This window comes from Giraffa tippelskirchi, chromosome 7 (assembly GCF_054371585.1).
Source record: "Giraffa tippelskirchi isolate mGirTip1 chromosome 7, T2T-mGirTip1v1.2.pri, whole genome shotgun sequence".
Lineage (NCBI taxonomy): Eukaryota > Metazoa > Chordata > Mammalia > Artiodactyla > Giraffidae > Giraffa > Giraffa tippelskirchi.
In genome coordinates this window covers 107826109-107839599 of record NC_137281.1, presented here as the reverse complement: position 1 = coordinate 107839599, position 13491 = coordinate 107826109, and the positions used below count along the sequence as shown (strand labels likewise).

The window sequence follows — 13491 nt, the reverse complement described above, 5'->3', positions numbered from 1 at the left end:
AGAAAATTCATTTGTGGTGACTGTGCAACACCATGTGGAGAAGGGTTTCCAAAATAACATGAACTTAAAAAAAAAATTGTCTTAAGCCTTTTGTTAATTGGAATAAAATGAGCAAAGACTGTCATAAGCAAAAGAAAAAATACGAATGACCAATAAACATTAAAAATGTTTATCCTTACCAGCAATTAAGTGACCAGTTTGTCACCTTAGTTGCCTGGACTCTCCTGGTTTTAGCACTGAAAAGTCCTGTGTTCTGAGATTCCCCTGAGTCCTGGGCAAACAAGGATGGTTGGTTATGCTACTAGTAATCAAATAAATACACGTTCAATCCCCTGAGATACTACCTATCAAATTTTCAAAGTTTTTTTTTTTTTGACTGCACCACTCAGGTGTGAGATCTTAGTTCCCCAACCAGAAATTGAACCCATGCCCCCTGTATGGGAGCTCGGAGTCTTCACTACTAGACCGCCAGGGAAGTCCCTATAAGTTATTATTGAATAGAACTGAGGTTTTTCTCTCCTGACTGCTTTCATTGTCATTAATTATTTGATGTTATTTCTGATATCTTTGTACTATTAGGCACAAGACAACAGCAGCTCCTTGAAGAAGAAGACGAAGTTTGTCAGTTTATATACAAAAGAGGGACAGGACAAGCTTGCAGTCCTGATTCCAGGTCGCCACCCTTGTGATTGCCTGGGCCAGAAGCACAAACTGATCAACAACTGTCTGATCTGTGGGCGGATTGTCTGTGAACAAGAGGGTTCTGGCCCCTGCTTATTTTGTGGTTCTCTGGTAAATTGTTTCTCTCCTCTTTTACTATGCTTTGGTTTTGGTTTTTTACTATGCTTTTGACTTTATTACACCCCTAAAGTTCTCTTTTTCTTAGTAAATTTCTTCCCTAAGGTGTCCAGTAAATTATAAAAAAAAATTTTTTAAATTGAAGTACAGAATTTACAGTGCTGTGCTACCAGTAAATTCTTATAGCAGGAACTTTAGGCAAAAACCCAAGGTGATACCCTAGATTGAGGCCTATTTGTGAGAAGGACTTTGATCGCATACATTGTGAGGAATCCAAGTCTTGTGTCAGATGCAATTCAATTCAAGAAAACTTTAGGGTCTGAAACGTCAAAACTTTTTGTCAGACCTCAGATATGACTCATATTTCTAGGGATGCAGAGTCACTGTGACATAATCCTCAGGTCTTTATAGCTTGTTTTTCCATAACACCTTCTTTTTATAACGCTTCATTATCTGAGTGAGTGATCTCAAAAGTGTAGCTGTAATTACAAACACCCGAGTGAGTTGTCTAGAAGGCTTGTTCTGCCAGTTGAGCTGACTGGCAGAAACAGTGGTATTTGCTATTGCTGAAAGCGTATTTTGTGTTGCTTTGTTTTCCCTTCTCTTGTGGTGCCTTTAATTTTTCAATATACTCAGATAATAAGTTGATTGACAGTGGATGACCTGAAAAATGTAGTGTCTAATATCAAAAATGATCAGAAAACAGCAGCAAATATCCTCTCGTATGGGGCTTTTCTCTGGAGAAATACCCGACAGCTGCTGGCCGGAACTCCATGTGCCACTCAGGCAACTGCTAGCAAGTACAGTGTTTTCTGTTAGGTCCCTTGGATCCTTCTGTTCAAGAAACAAAGTACTGTAAAGCAGATTGGCCTTGAAGTCTTGCAGTTTTATTAATTAGGCTTAGTATGAAAATGTTTTTAAGTAACTCCTTTTTTAAAGTAAAATGCCTTCTTACACTTGTAGTGATTTTATAATAGAATTTTTTCTTTGCTTAATATGTTTATTACTTTACAAGTAGGTAATGTGTGAAGGCAAAGAAACAAAATACATGTAAAAGCTAGACAAGTTTTCACTGTTGGCACTGTATTTTGCTTCTTTTTTTGACTCTTTAATAAGACAGTTGCGGGACTTCCCTGGCAGTCCGGTGGTTAAGACTCTGTGCTTCCATTGCCACGTGATGCAACCAAAAATAAATAAATAAGATACTTGCTTATAATTTCACTTGTAAGGCTTGAATTTTATGATTAGAAATGGAATACTTTATAAAAAATGTATTTTTCTGCATTCTTAGTGGTGGCAAGTTTTTGTCTTTTGAAAGTAGGTTGGCCTTTTTTTTTTTAAACTAGTCATTTAGGGACACCTGCAGTGAGATCAGTTTCTTGTATGGTTCGTAAAAGAAGGAAGAAATGGACAGAGACTAGGGTGAAACTCATTTGAATATATATTTTTTGGTATATTTGTCTTGATTAAAAAACACTGACAGTCTTGTTATTTTATCGCTGTATCTAATGGGTAATTTGAGGTTACTTTTTAAGTATATCAAGCAAACATTGTCTTTTAACTATTGGATCATGTGTTTTATCACTTTATTAGGTATGTACTCATGAAGAACGAGATATTTTACAGCGTGACTCAAACAAGAGCCAGAAACTACTGAAGAAGCTCATGTCAGGTAGGCAGCAATTCTTTAATTGGATCACTGTGGTGATGGATCTGTGATTGTTTTTCTTACTTATATCCTGGTATGTAAGATGCAGTTTATTTACTCATTTATTCTCTAAGCATTTTTTTAAAAAATATTCTTATTAAAACCACCTAACATTGAGCAAAAAAAAAATAATAGTAATAATAATACTATTGGATTATAACCCAAAGAATATAAGAATTAACTGAATAAATTAATAAATGGGGGAGAAGGGACTGCTCTTACAGAATTCCGATTAATAAAATGAGGGAATTATGGGAACAGAAAATCATCATTTCTACACCACAATAGTAATAATTGCTACAAGCAGGATCCACCAATGGATGCTGAAATTATTAGATGAAAGTTTAAGAATTGGAGGTGTACATGATCGTGAAAGAAAAGGAAAGATTGAAAAACCGTCACAATTTGAAAAGAGACTAAGGAGAAAGGACAACTAATTGTGGTGTAGGATCTTGAATTGGATCCCTAAACAGAAAAATAATATCAGTGGAAAAGATGTTGAAATCCAAGTAAAGTCTGTAATTCAGTTAATGATATTGTACCAAAGCTAATTTCTTACTTTTGATAATTGTACTATGGTTTTGTAAGATAAGGTACTAACATTAAAGGAAGATGAATCAAAGTTATACAGGAATTCTCTGTTTTTTGCAACTCTTCACAGTTTTTTATAATTGAACAAAGCATAACAAAAATAGTTAAGGACATTTTTAAAGGGAGAACAATCTACTCAGCCTTTTCCATTTGTGCAGATATTTTGTTCCTGGTTTATTTCATAGGTTGGTATTATGAAGTAGTAATCATAGTGTATACAGAATTTTATGTTTTTCCTTTTTTAACTAATATTTTGTAATTGTTATGTTGGCATTCTTAATGTTTGTAATTTTTAGTGCCTAAAAATAGTCATTAAATTTATTTATTATAATTTGATTATTTATTTTCCCATTACTGGATATTTTTACTCTTTCCAAATTATAAATGATAACACAAATGATCCACTTTGTTAATACTGTATCTTTTGATTTATTTCCTTGGGATAAATTCCTAGGAATGGGATTACTGAGTCAAAGAATACGATCATTTTTGACACTTAAGACATATTTGCCATATTCTTTCATCAAAATACTGTGCTAGTCTACAACAATTAGTATTTTACCCCCAAACCTATCACTATTGGGTCTTGACATTTCATATTATTTTATTTTAGTTGTCATCATTTTTTAAATTACTATTAATGAGGTAGAACATGTCTCCATACTTTTTCCATTAGAATTTCTCTAGGGTCATTATCATGAAACAGGTAGTTCTCAGTGCCTTTTTTTTTGGCTGCTTTGAGTCTTCATTGCTGCATGGGCTTTCTCTAGTTGTGGTGGGCGGGGGCTACTTTCTAGTTTTGGTGCTTGGGCTTCTCATTGTGATGGCTTCTCTTGTTGCAAAGTGTGGGCTTCAATAGTTATGGCATGTGGGCTTAGTTGCACCATGGCGTGTAGGATCTTCCCGGACCAGGGATCGAACCCTTATCCCCTGTATTACAAGGTGGATTCCCAACCACTGGGCCATCAGGGAAGCCCCAGTGCTTTTCTTATATTCAGAACACAAGAGTCAGTCTCTCTCTTTTTTTTTTTTTAACTTTTAAAAGAAAGATTTGACAGTACTTTAAATAGGCCTAAAGTTTTAGGTAAAGAGAAAGCCTTCATTATAGCCTAGTTGCTTTCCTAACACATTTTAGATCTTGATTCTATCATAATTTATGGCTGTCTTTTCTGTTATATAGATTTATGGTGTATTGTCACTAGGGAGATAATACATGGACTGAGGAATGGATGTGGGCTTTAGAGTTAGACCTAAGGTTAAATTGTGTTTCTACCTTTTAATTTCTAACTTACCAAACTTGGTGAATTTATTAATGTTTCTGAACTTCCGTTTCTTTATCTGTAAAATAAAAATAATAAAAACTGCCTTACAAGGCTATTGTGAGAATTAAGTAATATAATATGTAATTTTATAGTCATCATCATTGCTTTAACATCTGATAAGTTCTCATTATTGATTTCTGTTCCTTTCCTGGAATTTCTTCTCTTTTTTCCTTTTGTTATTTAGTTTTTAACTTTGATATATAGAAGTAGTTTAAAGATGATATTCAGCCCTGCGCAATGAAGTTTTTTATTTATAAGGCATTTTTATGTTGTTTTATTAAACAGTCTGTTACCCTTAGTAATCCACATTCCCATAAGGAAACAAGTGGATCCTTAACACTGATTGAGAACTTACTATGTTTCAAGTGCTGCTTGATGCCTGAGAAGTAAAGCCTGGCCTGTGATACCTGTTTGTTTTCCATTAAAATGAAGGCTATCATTAGGGATGCAGCCATACCTTCTGATATTTTTTCTTTGCTGCACATTATACAGCTAATTTGTATGATATGCTGACACCATTTGATTTCCTTATTGAATTTCAGGGACAGAGAATTCTGGGAAAGTGGACATCTCTACCAAGGACCTTCTTCCTCATCAAGAATTGCGATTTAAATCTGGTCTGGAGAAGGCTATCAAGCATAAAGACAAGCTGTTAGAGTTTGACAGAACTAGGTATGATGTGGTTAGAATTAAAAAGGCTAAGCAATAGAGTAGTCCCATTATTTTGGCACTTGACCTACAGCAAAAGAAGAGCAAATGCCCTGTGTAAGAGGTCAACTGCTTGTTTTTGAATCATGTTTGACTAAGATAGGCTCCCACCAAGAGGATCCTACCCTGAAACATGTTTTGTTTCTTGGCAAATGCTAGTGTATCCCCTGGAAAGTTGATTTGGATGGAATTCCCCACTTGTTTCACTTGAAGCCATTCATTAATTCAGTCAACATATTCTGGATACTCCATAAAAAGCTGTCTCTGGGAGAGTGTTAATACCATCTCATGGGGACACATGACTTACTCTCCCTTTTTCCTTTGACACTAAGTTTATTTTCTGATTTAATAATGTCCCTAAATTGTGTTTTATACTCCTGTGCTTTTGTCATTTAGCCCTCTCACCTCTCTTTAGGAGACAGATTTATGGATTTGTTAGTGCTAATTTTTTTTCTTCTTTTGGGCAAAATATGTGTTGAAAGCCAGTTAATGGTAAAGAATGTTTGAACAGGACATGTATGCTCACTTCTCAAGTAGCCATGTGGGAATCCTTAGAAAGACCCTGAATCTCTTACTATGGCAACTGAATATGTCTGTTCCTGGCATTATAATCCTTTGGCTAGATGCACCTACTACTTTCAGATCATTTGCTAGGAATACATGAGATATACTTTGAAAGCTATTCTCTAAGTAAGCCCATCACAAGATTTTTAAGTATCACTTTTACCCTTACTCAGTGAAATTTATAATTAGAAATAGAGTACATTTTTTGATAAACAGAAACTGGAAAAGAATCTCTCCCTATTGGTGTTTCCCTTATGCCAGTGTGTTTCCAAGGGCACCAATTTCATTATGTAAGTTTGTATATAGGACCACTCTCAGTCTATTTTAAAACTTTTATAATTCCAGCCAAGTCCTGGAAAATTGAAATTGGAATCTGGTTTTCAGTATTTCCCTATGCCTGTGTATGTCACTGATTAGTAATTATTCCTTTGAGACTGATTTTGTGATTTTGGAATAGTCACTAAACTTCTTTGAGGCCCAGGTTTATTATCTATAGAAGGAGAGAGTTGGGTCATCAGGATTCCCTCTAGTTCTTAATTTCTTTGTTGGTATGATCTTAGAAATAAGCCTGATTGTGTTATCTTGGAACTTGGCCCTTTTATATTAAGTGAGGGACTGGGGATGAGGTTAGGGAGGGGGTGGAGGAGGTGGTGGAAACTGACATGTAGTAGTAATGCAGTAATGAGGTATCCTAAGAATAAGCTCCAGGACTGAGAGTCCAGGATAGAAGTCCAGTTTCTAAGTGAAGTGGCAGCAACTGGGTCTAGTGGGAGTAGTCTAGGTCCAGATTGTAGAAAGACTAGGTTATTGAGTAAGCTGCCAAGACATGAACTCAGAAGCAGCAAAATGACCCATAAACCCAGTTACAAGGTGAGGGCTGGACTTCTAGGAAAATAGGAGGACAGTAGATATGGTGCTGTGTCTTTTTTTGCCTGAGGGTGAGATTCGTTCTAAGAGCTGAGTCTGCAGTGGGAATAAGGTATATACAGAAGCTGGAAATCAGAGCTTGACCTGGTTTGGGAACATTCTGGAGGATCTGCATTTTAAATAATAACCTTCAGGACAGCACTTCAGAGTGAGCTACTTGTAAGGCTTCCCAGTAGTCAAATCCCTGTTTGTTAATAGGTGACCTAATTGCCATGTGTTCTTTTTCTTTCCTTAGCATTCGAAGGACCCAAGTCATTGATGATGAGTCAGATTACTTTGCTAGTGATTCTAACCAGTGGTTGTCCAAAATTGAGCGGGAGGCCATACAGAAGCGAGAGGAGGAGCTGAGAGAATTTCGACATGCCTCTCGGCTCTCTAAGAAGATCACCATTGATTTTGCAGGCAGGAAAATTGTGGAAGATGAAGATCCTCTAGCTGAGTATCATAGCAAGTAAGTGGGCAAAACCAGAAAGGTCTGAGAGAATTGGATTTTAACTGTAAAGGATTTGCCCTCCCCCCAGCACTGCCCTTTAATGGGTTTGTTATTTTTGTTAATTTTTAAAGTAATGTGTTCATTTGGAGTAGAAACATGGATGAGTAACTAGGAAAATTTTGAGAATGAGCAGTGAGGGTGACTTGTCCTATTAGATAACTGCTGTGGTTTTATAAAAAGTTGTTTTTAAAGCAATGAGGTACAGGTTGGGCACAGGAATAGATGAATGAAATGTAGTAGAATCCAGAAAAGACACCTGTATGTCTGCATTGTGTGTGTATGGGTGTATGTTTATAGTTACATAAAACTTTTCTGAACAGTAAGAAAAGGATTAAATAAATGAAGGGCCACCAGCTTTGAAAAAAATCTACATTAGATCTCTACCTCAAAAAAAAAAATCTCTACTTCAAAGTATGCTGTGATAATAAGTTTGACTAAAGAGTTAAATGCAAGATGATTCCCTAGTGGTCTAGTGGTTAGAACTCTAAGCTTTCACTGCTGGGAGCCCCAGTTTGATACCTGGTCAGGGAACTAAGATCACATAAGCCCTATAGTGTCGCCTCCCCCGACACCAAAAAAAAAGTTGAATACAAAAGAAATAAAAAGGATCAGAAAGAAATAAAATAGTAGAAATTTATAATACAGTTAATGTCTTGGTATAATAAAGCTCTTTCTAAGCAAGATACAAAACCCAAAAGTCAGAAAGACTAAGATATTTTAAATAATGTAAATAAGTACAAGACTGAGAGAAAACATTTTAAACAGTTTTAACAGTTCAAAAAAGCAATACCCATACTATATAAAGACCTGCAGATTAAAAAGACACATCCTATGCAAAAATGGGCAAAGGCTAAGAACAGATAATTTACAGGTAAGGAAATGAAAATAACCAATAAACATTTGAAAAGATGCTCAACTTCTTATTAGGGAAATGCAAGCTTTGAAACATAATGTATCATTAAGTTGTCTGAAATTTAAAATTTATAATATTGCATAATCTGTGACTAATAATATGAATATGCCCTCTTACTGTGGAGGGGAATAGTAAAATGTTCAAGTCTCATCGCCAAGCATGAACTCTAATGGAAACTATGGGTTTTGGTGATAATGATGTGTTAGTGTAGGTTGATCAACTGTGACAAATGTATTACTCCAGTGAGGGATAGTTGATAATGGGAGAGGCTGTGTGTGTGTGTGTGGTGGCGCGAGGGGGGTGAGTCAGGAGGTAGATGGGAAATTTCTGAATCTTCCATTAAGCTTTGCTTTGATCCTAAAGCTGCTCTAAAAAGTAAAGTTTATTAAATAAAACTTGCATCATGGTCAGTTTCAGATTATCAATATGAAGTCACTGAATGTAGAGGTGAGAAAAGATGAATGTTAACTCTAGCATAGAACTGAAAAGAAAACGTGTGGATATCTCATTCCACACGTTTTGGAAATGGCATACATATCTCTGTCTCTCCTCTCTCTCTCTTATACACACATGCACACACACACAGAAAACTGGATGCTGGCAAACACAGTAATGCTTTCTACTCAACCCAGTGCTTGACCTTTCTCTTTGGTTTGTGGCAGATCCATCACAGGTTTTTCCTAAACAGAGGTTATTCTCTCCTTAAGGCAGATTCTACCACTAGCTTCAGTAAATTTGTTTTCAACTATTGCATGTATGATACACAGATATAAAGAAAAAATTATTTCTGGGTGATGGGTATAAGAATTTTTCATTTTATATTTATTTGTATTTTCTTGTTTTCCATAATATGCATGGATTGTTTTTATAACAGAAATCATTTTTATGTTCAATAAAACGTGGTACAGCCTTTTAGAAGTAAAGGCCTATCTCAGAATTCAAATTGTGCATAGCTTTTGACTTTTTGACACTAGATACCAAGTTTCTTCATCTGTTTCTTAACAAAAAAAAAATAGTTGCCATTCTGATACATAAAAAATGGTAGTTCATCATAATTTTTATTCACTTGCCCCCCCCTTTGGTTGTATGGTAGTAAGTGTGAGCATTCTAAAATGTATTGAGTATTTGTATTTGTATTTGTATTTTTTCCTCGATTCTGGAGTTTTAGATGTCCTTAACCAGTGTAGTGTGTCTTAAATCTGTTTCCCTCCTTTAGATTTCACTATCCCTGTCCTATTTTAGACTCACCTCTTACCTCAAATTCTTGTACATTTTGTTTTGTTTTGTCTTAGCTTCATGTCTTTGTTTCTGCTTTTCCCTTGCTTTGGAAATCCTTCCTCCCAACTTTGCCTTTCAAATATCTGCCTCCCCTTTGAACCTACTTGGTACAACACATGGGATGATAAGTAGTAACTACCAAATGGATTGTATCTGTCTCATAGTCATAATTACATCCTCTCATGTTTTGTCTATCATTATTTTAGCTGTCTTAAACCTGCCACCTAGATTCAAAGCTTCCTGAAGGCAGGAAAACGCTGATCTTCTCCCCTTTTAATGTGCCTTGTGTTTAAGAAGTTCCTAACAAATACCTCTTTAATTGTATTCAAGGTCAGGTTCAGCCTTCCCTTCTAGTAGAACCTTTTCATTCTGTTGTGCTTTAGAATTACCATCATCCACAAACGTTTGTCAAGCAGGGACATGGTGGTATAGCGGCAAGTAATGAAGAGCTGTAGAGCAGAGTAATATGTGGTTCCTGTAGGACCCATGATCACTACTAACCAGTAGGACTAGTTCCATAATCTTTAATTGAAATCATCACATTCTTTTATAGGTTGAGAGCCAAATATTCATAGCAAACACCATAGACACAGGATAACATGGGGTATATTTGGTGACTGTTTAAATAGTAAGTGCTGCAGGACTTCAGAGAAAAGAAAAAGTACTTTTGTGCTGGGTGAGTGGAGGGACTCCTTAGAAATTCTGGGCCATGAAGCAAGGATAGAATTCAGATCAGCATGGAGGAATGGGAAGGCACTGTTCAGCAGACAGAAGAATAATTGAAGGTGTTGAGAAATAGTCTGCCCTAGAATACTCTTCTGTGGGTCAGACTGTTTCCAGGAAAGTTTTCTAATCTTGGCATTTTTAATAATGTTGTTAAAAAGATGAGTGACTATAGTGTGCGCTACCTATTTTCTTAGTGTTCTGAAACTTACTAACTCCTCTTCCTTAGGGTTCTTGGAATGAAGAGAAGAGAAGGGCAAGTTAGTAGGGGGAGCAGGGAAGGTCATCCATGGATCCCTCTTTGAATTTCCAATTCTATTACTAATGAAGAGTCTTATGTGTGTGCCAACTAAGCATATTCTGAGCATAGGACATTGCCAATTATTGCATCCTTTGGTTTGTTATCGCAGACTAGATGAGGCAATACATGCCATTGCCAATGGAACCTTGAACCAACCACTGACCAAATTGGATAGATCTTCTGAAGAGCCTTTGGGACTTCTGGTGAATCCCAACCTGTACCAGCCCCCTCCCCAGGTTAGTGGACCTTTGCTCTAACTGATGGTGAGAAAAGTTTGGGCCCAGATATTTCTTCTTTCAAGTGTGCCTGTTTGATAGGCTGTAGACACCAATCTGCTCTCTCAGTACTCCTGCCCACCTTATTCTCTGACCCAGTTTGTCCAATTTTTTTTGCAGCATTTGTGACAAGTTACCATTTGAGTATTACCCAAGAGAAGGTTTTGTTAAGTACGCTAGAGGTTTAAGGGCTTCTCAGGTGTCACTAGTGGTAAAGAACCTGCCTATGGTCTCAATGCAGAAGACCATAAGAGACACGTGGGTTGGGAAGATTCCCTGGAAGAGGGCATGGCAATCCACTCCAGTATTCTTGCCTGGAAAATCCCATGGACAGAGAAGCCTGACGGGCTACAGACCATGGGGTTGCAAAGAGTCGGACACGACTAAAGCAACTTAGCATGCACACATCCATAGAGATTTAAACAATACTCGCATGATCCTTTTGTTAATGCTCTTTATTTTTCTTTTATAGAATGTGGGTAGTCCCCTAGTGTTGTGTTGTAAATTAATACATTAATTCACTTACTCATTGTTGTCATACATTTTGACATTAAGTACATTGAGCGTCTAATGTGTATAATCCCAGAAGTAAGTGATCAACCAGACACTGCTTCTGTCCTCAAAGAACTCACGGACTACTAGTGGAAAAGATTATATAGGCAGTTCTAATATTGATTAAGATATATAAATAAGTACAGTGGAAACCCAGAGGAGGGAAAGACAGTTGAGAGGAATAAAAGAGGCTTTTATAGGGAAGCTGGCATTCATTAAAAGTAAGTATCCAAGTAAATGGTGTTTGGGGATGGTGGGGAAAAAACAATCCAGTCAGAATTAACTGTAGGAGCAAGGCATGGGAAACACACACACACACACACACACACATACACACACACACACACACACACACTTGAACACACACACACACTTGAACACACACACACACTTGAACACACACACACACTTGAACAGTGTAGGGGAGGACTGGGAGTGGTGGCCCTCTGCACAGTCAAAAATTTGTGTTTAAGTTATAGTTGGCCCTCTGTAAAGTAGTTCCACATCCACAGTAGGTCCCACATCTACAACCAACTGCGTGTCATGTAGTTCTATAGTATTTATTATTGAAAAAAAGACCCACGTATAAGTGGACCCACACAGTTCAAACCTGTATCATTCAAGCATCAACTATATAGGGAATAGTGAATTTAGACTACAAATGTAGTACTCATAAAAGGAATTTTCATAGAAATAGAGTGGGGTTAAGTAGGTAGAGTCAGATCACTAAAGAGTTAAATGTTCAGCTAGAAAGTTTTCACATTTTTATTTCATAAATGTGAATCACAGAATGTCCTTAAGCAGAGAGATGCAGTCAGAGCAGTGCTTTAGACAGTTTAACTGGAGATCCTCATGCAGCACTGTACATATGCCGGGTTCTTTGCTGAATGCCTGCATGCACAGTCAGTTGTGTCTGACTTTTTGCAACCCCGTGGACTGCAGCATGCCAAGCTCCTCTGTCCTTGGGATTTTCCAGGCAAAAAATACTGGAGCAGGTTGCCATTTCCTACTCCAGGGGATCTACTCGAACTAGGGATCGAACCCAAGTCTCTTGCTACTCCTGTATTGGCAGGAGGATTCTTTACCACTGTGCTACATGGGAAGACCTCTTTGCTAAGTGCTGGGAAATTAAAAGGTAAAAACTCTTGAGGTTTTTAAGGACTTCAAGTTTAATGGGAAGATGTGTTTGAATACAAAGAATTTCAGTTCCTTAAGATAATTGCTATAATAGACGCATGTCATTAGGAGAGAGATCATAAACTCACAGGAATCACAAAAGAAATGGTGTTTGAGAAGAGACTTAAGGGATGAATAAACAGACAGATTTGGGGAGGGACTTCTAGGTAGATAGTATAACATGTACAAAGGCTCTCAGCAGGTTGAGAGCACTGTAGGTTGGGAGAACCACAAGTAATTAAGTATTCTTAGAGATTAAACTGTACTATTAAGTGTATTAGTTTCCCAGGGCAGCTGTAACAAAAGACCACAACTGGTTGGCTTAAGACAACAGAACTTTATTCTCTCACAGTTCTCAACACTGAAATCAAAGTGTTGGCAGGGCCCCACTTCCTCCAAATGTTCTATGGAAGAATGCTTCGTTGCTTCTTTGAGGTTCTGGTGGCTGTAGGCATCCCTTAGTTTATAGCTGCATCACTCTACTCGCTGCCTCTGCCTTTATGTGGACTTCTTCCCTGTATGTCTTTGTCTCTAGGTATTCTATTGTTTTTTTCCTCTCTCCTCTTGTAAGGATATCAGTCACTGAATTTGGGGTTCACCCCTAATCCAGTATGACTCTATCTTAGCTTGATTACATCTGTTTGCAAATAAGGTCAATTTCACAAGTTATGGGAGGACATAAATTTGAGAGGGATGCTACTCATTCCAGTATAGTAGGTAACATCATATCATGAAAGCCCTTATGTTTCAAGAGTTTGGTTTTATTCTAAAGTAGACAGGGAAGACAGTGGGCTTCCCTGGTGGCTCAGATGATAAAGAATCCTCCTGCAGTGCGGGAGACCTGGGTTCGATTGGGAAGGTCCCCTGGAGGAGGGCAAGGCAACCCACTCTAGTATTCCTGCCTGGAGAATCTCCATGGACCAAAGAGCCTGGCTGGCTACAATCCATGGGGTCGCAAAGAGTTGAACACAACTGAGTGACTAAGCACACACACACAGACAGGGAAGAGTCTTTGAAGAATTTTAGCAGAAGACTGGCATGACTTGCATGCCTGTGTAGAGAGTGGATTGGAGGGAAAAGTAAGACAGAAGCAGGGAAATTGCTAGGACAATGATTGAGCTAGCGTAGTGTGAAGATGATGAGGGCCAGGTTAGTGTTACTT

The 13491-nt window shown here is 37.4% G+C and overlaps 1 protein-coding gene across 8 annotated transcripts in view; it reads left to right on the top strand.

Moving 5' to 3' along the window:
• The window catches only part of TRIP4 (thyroid hormone receptor interactor 4), a 49001-nt gene that overhangs the window by 6152 nt on the left and 29358 nt on the right, over positions 1-13491 (top strand). For 5 of the 8 annotated variants that reach the window (XR_014058834.1, XR_014058831.1, XR_014058830.1 and 2 more), the window contains exons 4-8: positions 580-792; positions 2392-2470; positions 4962-5091; positions 6854-7069; positions 10436-10562. Coding sequence is in view for 3 of the 8 variants with exons in the window: in XM_081507352.1 (XP_081363478.1) it covers positions 580-792; positions 2392-2470; positions 4962-5091; positions 6854-7069; positions 10436-10562 (765 nt within the window). In the remaining 5 variants the exon portion in view is untranslated. Of the gene's footprint in view, positions 1-579; positions 793-2391; positions 2471-4961; positions 5092-6853; positions 7070-10435; positions 10567-13491 lie in introns of all 8 variants that reach the window. The other 3 variants (XR_014058832.1, XR_014058833.1, XM_081507353.1) reach the window with 1 other exon arrangement.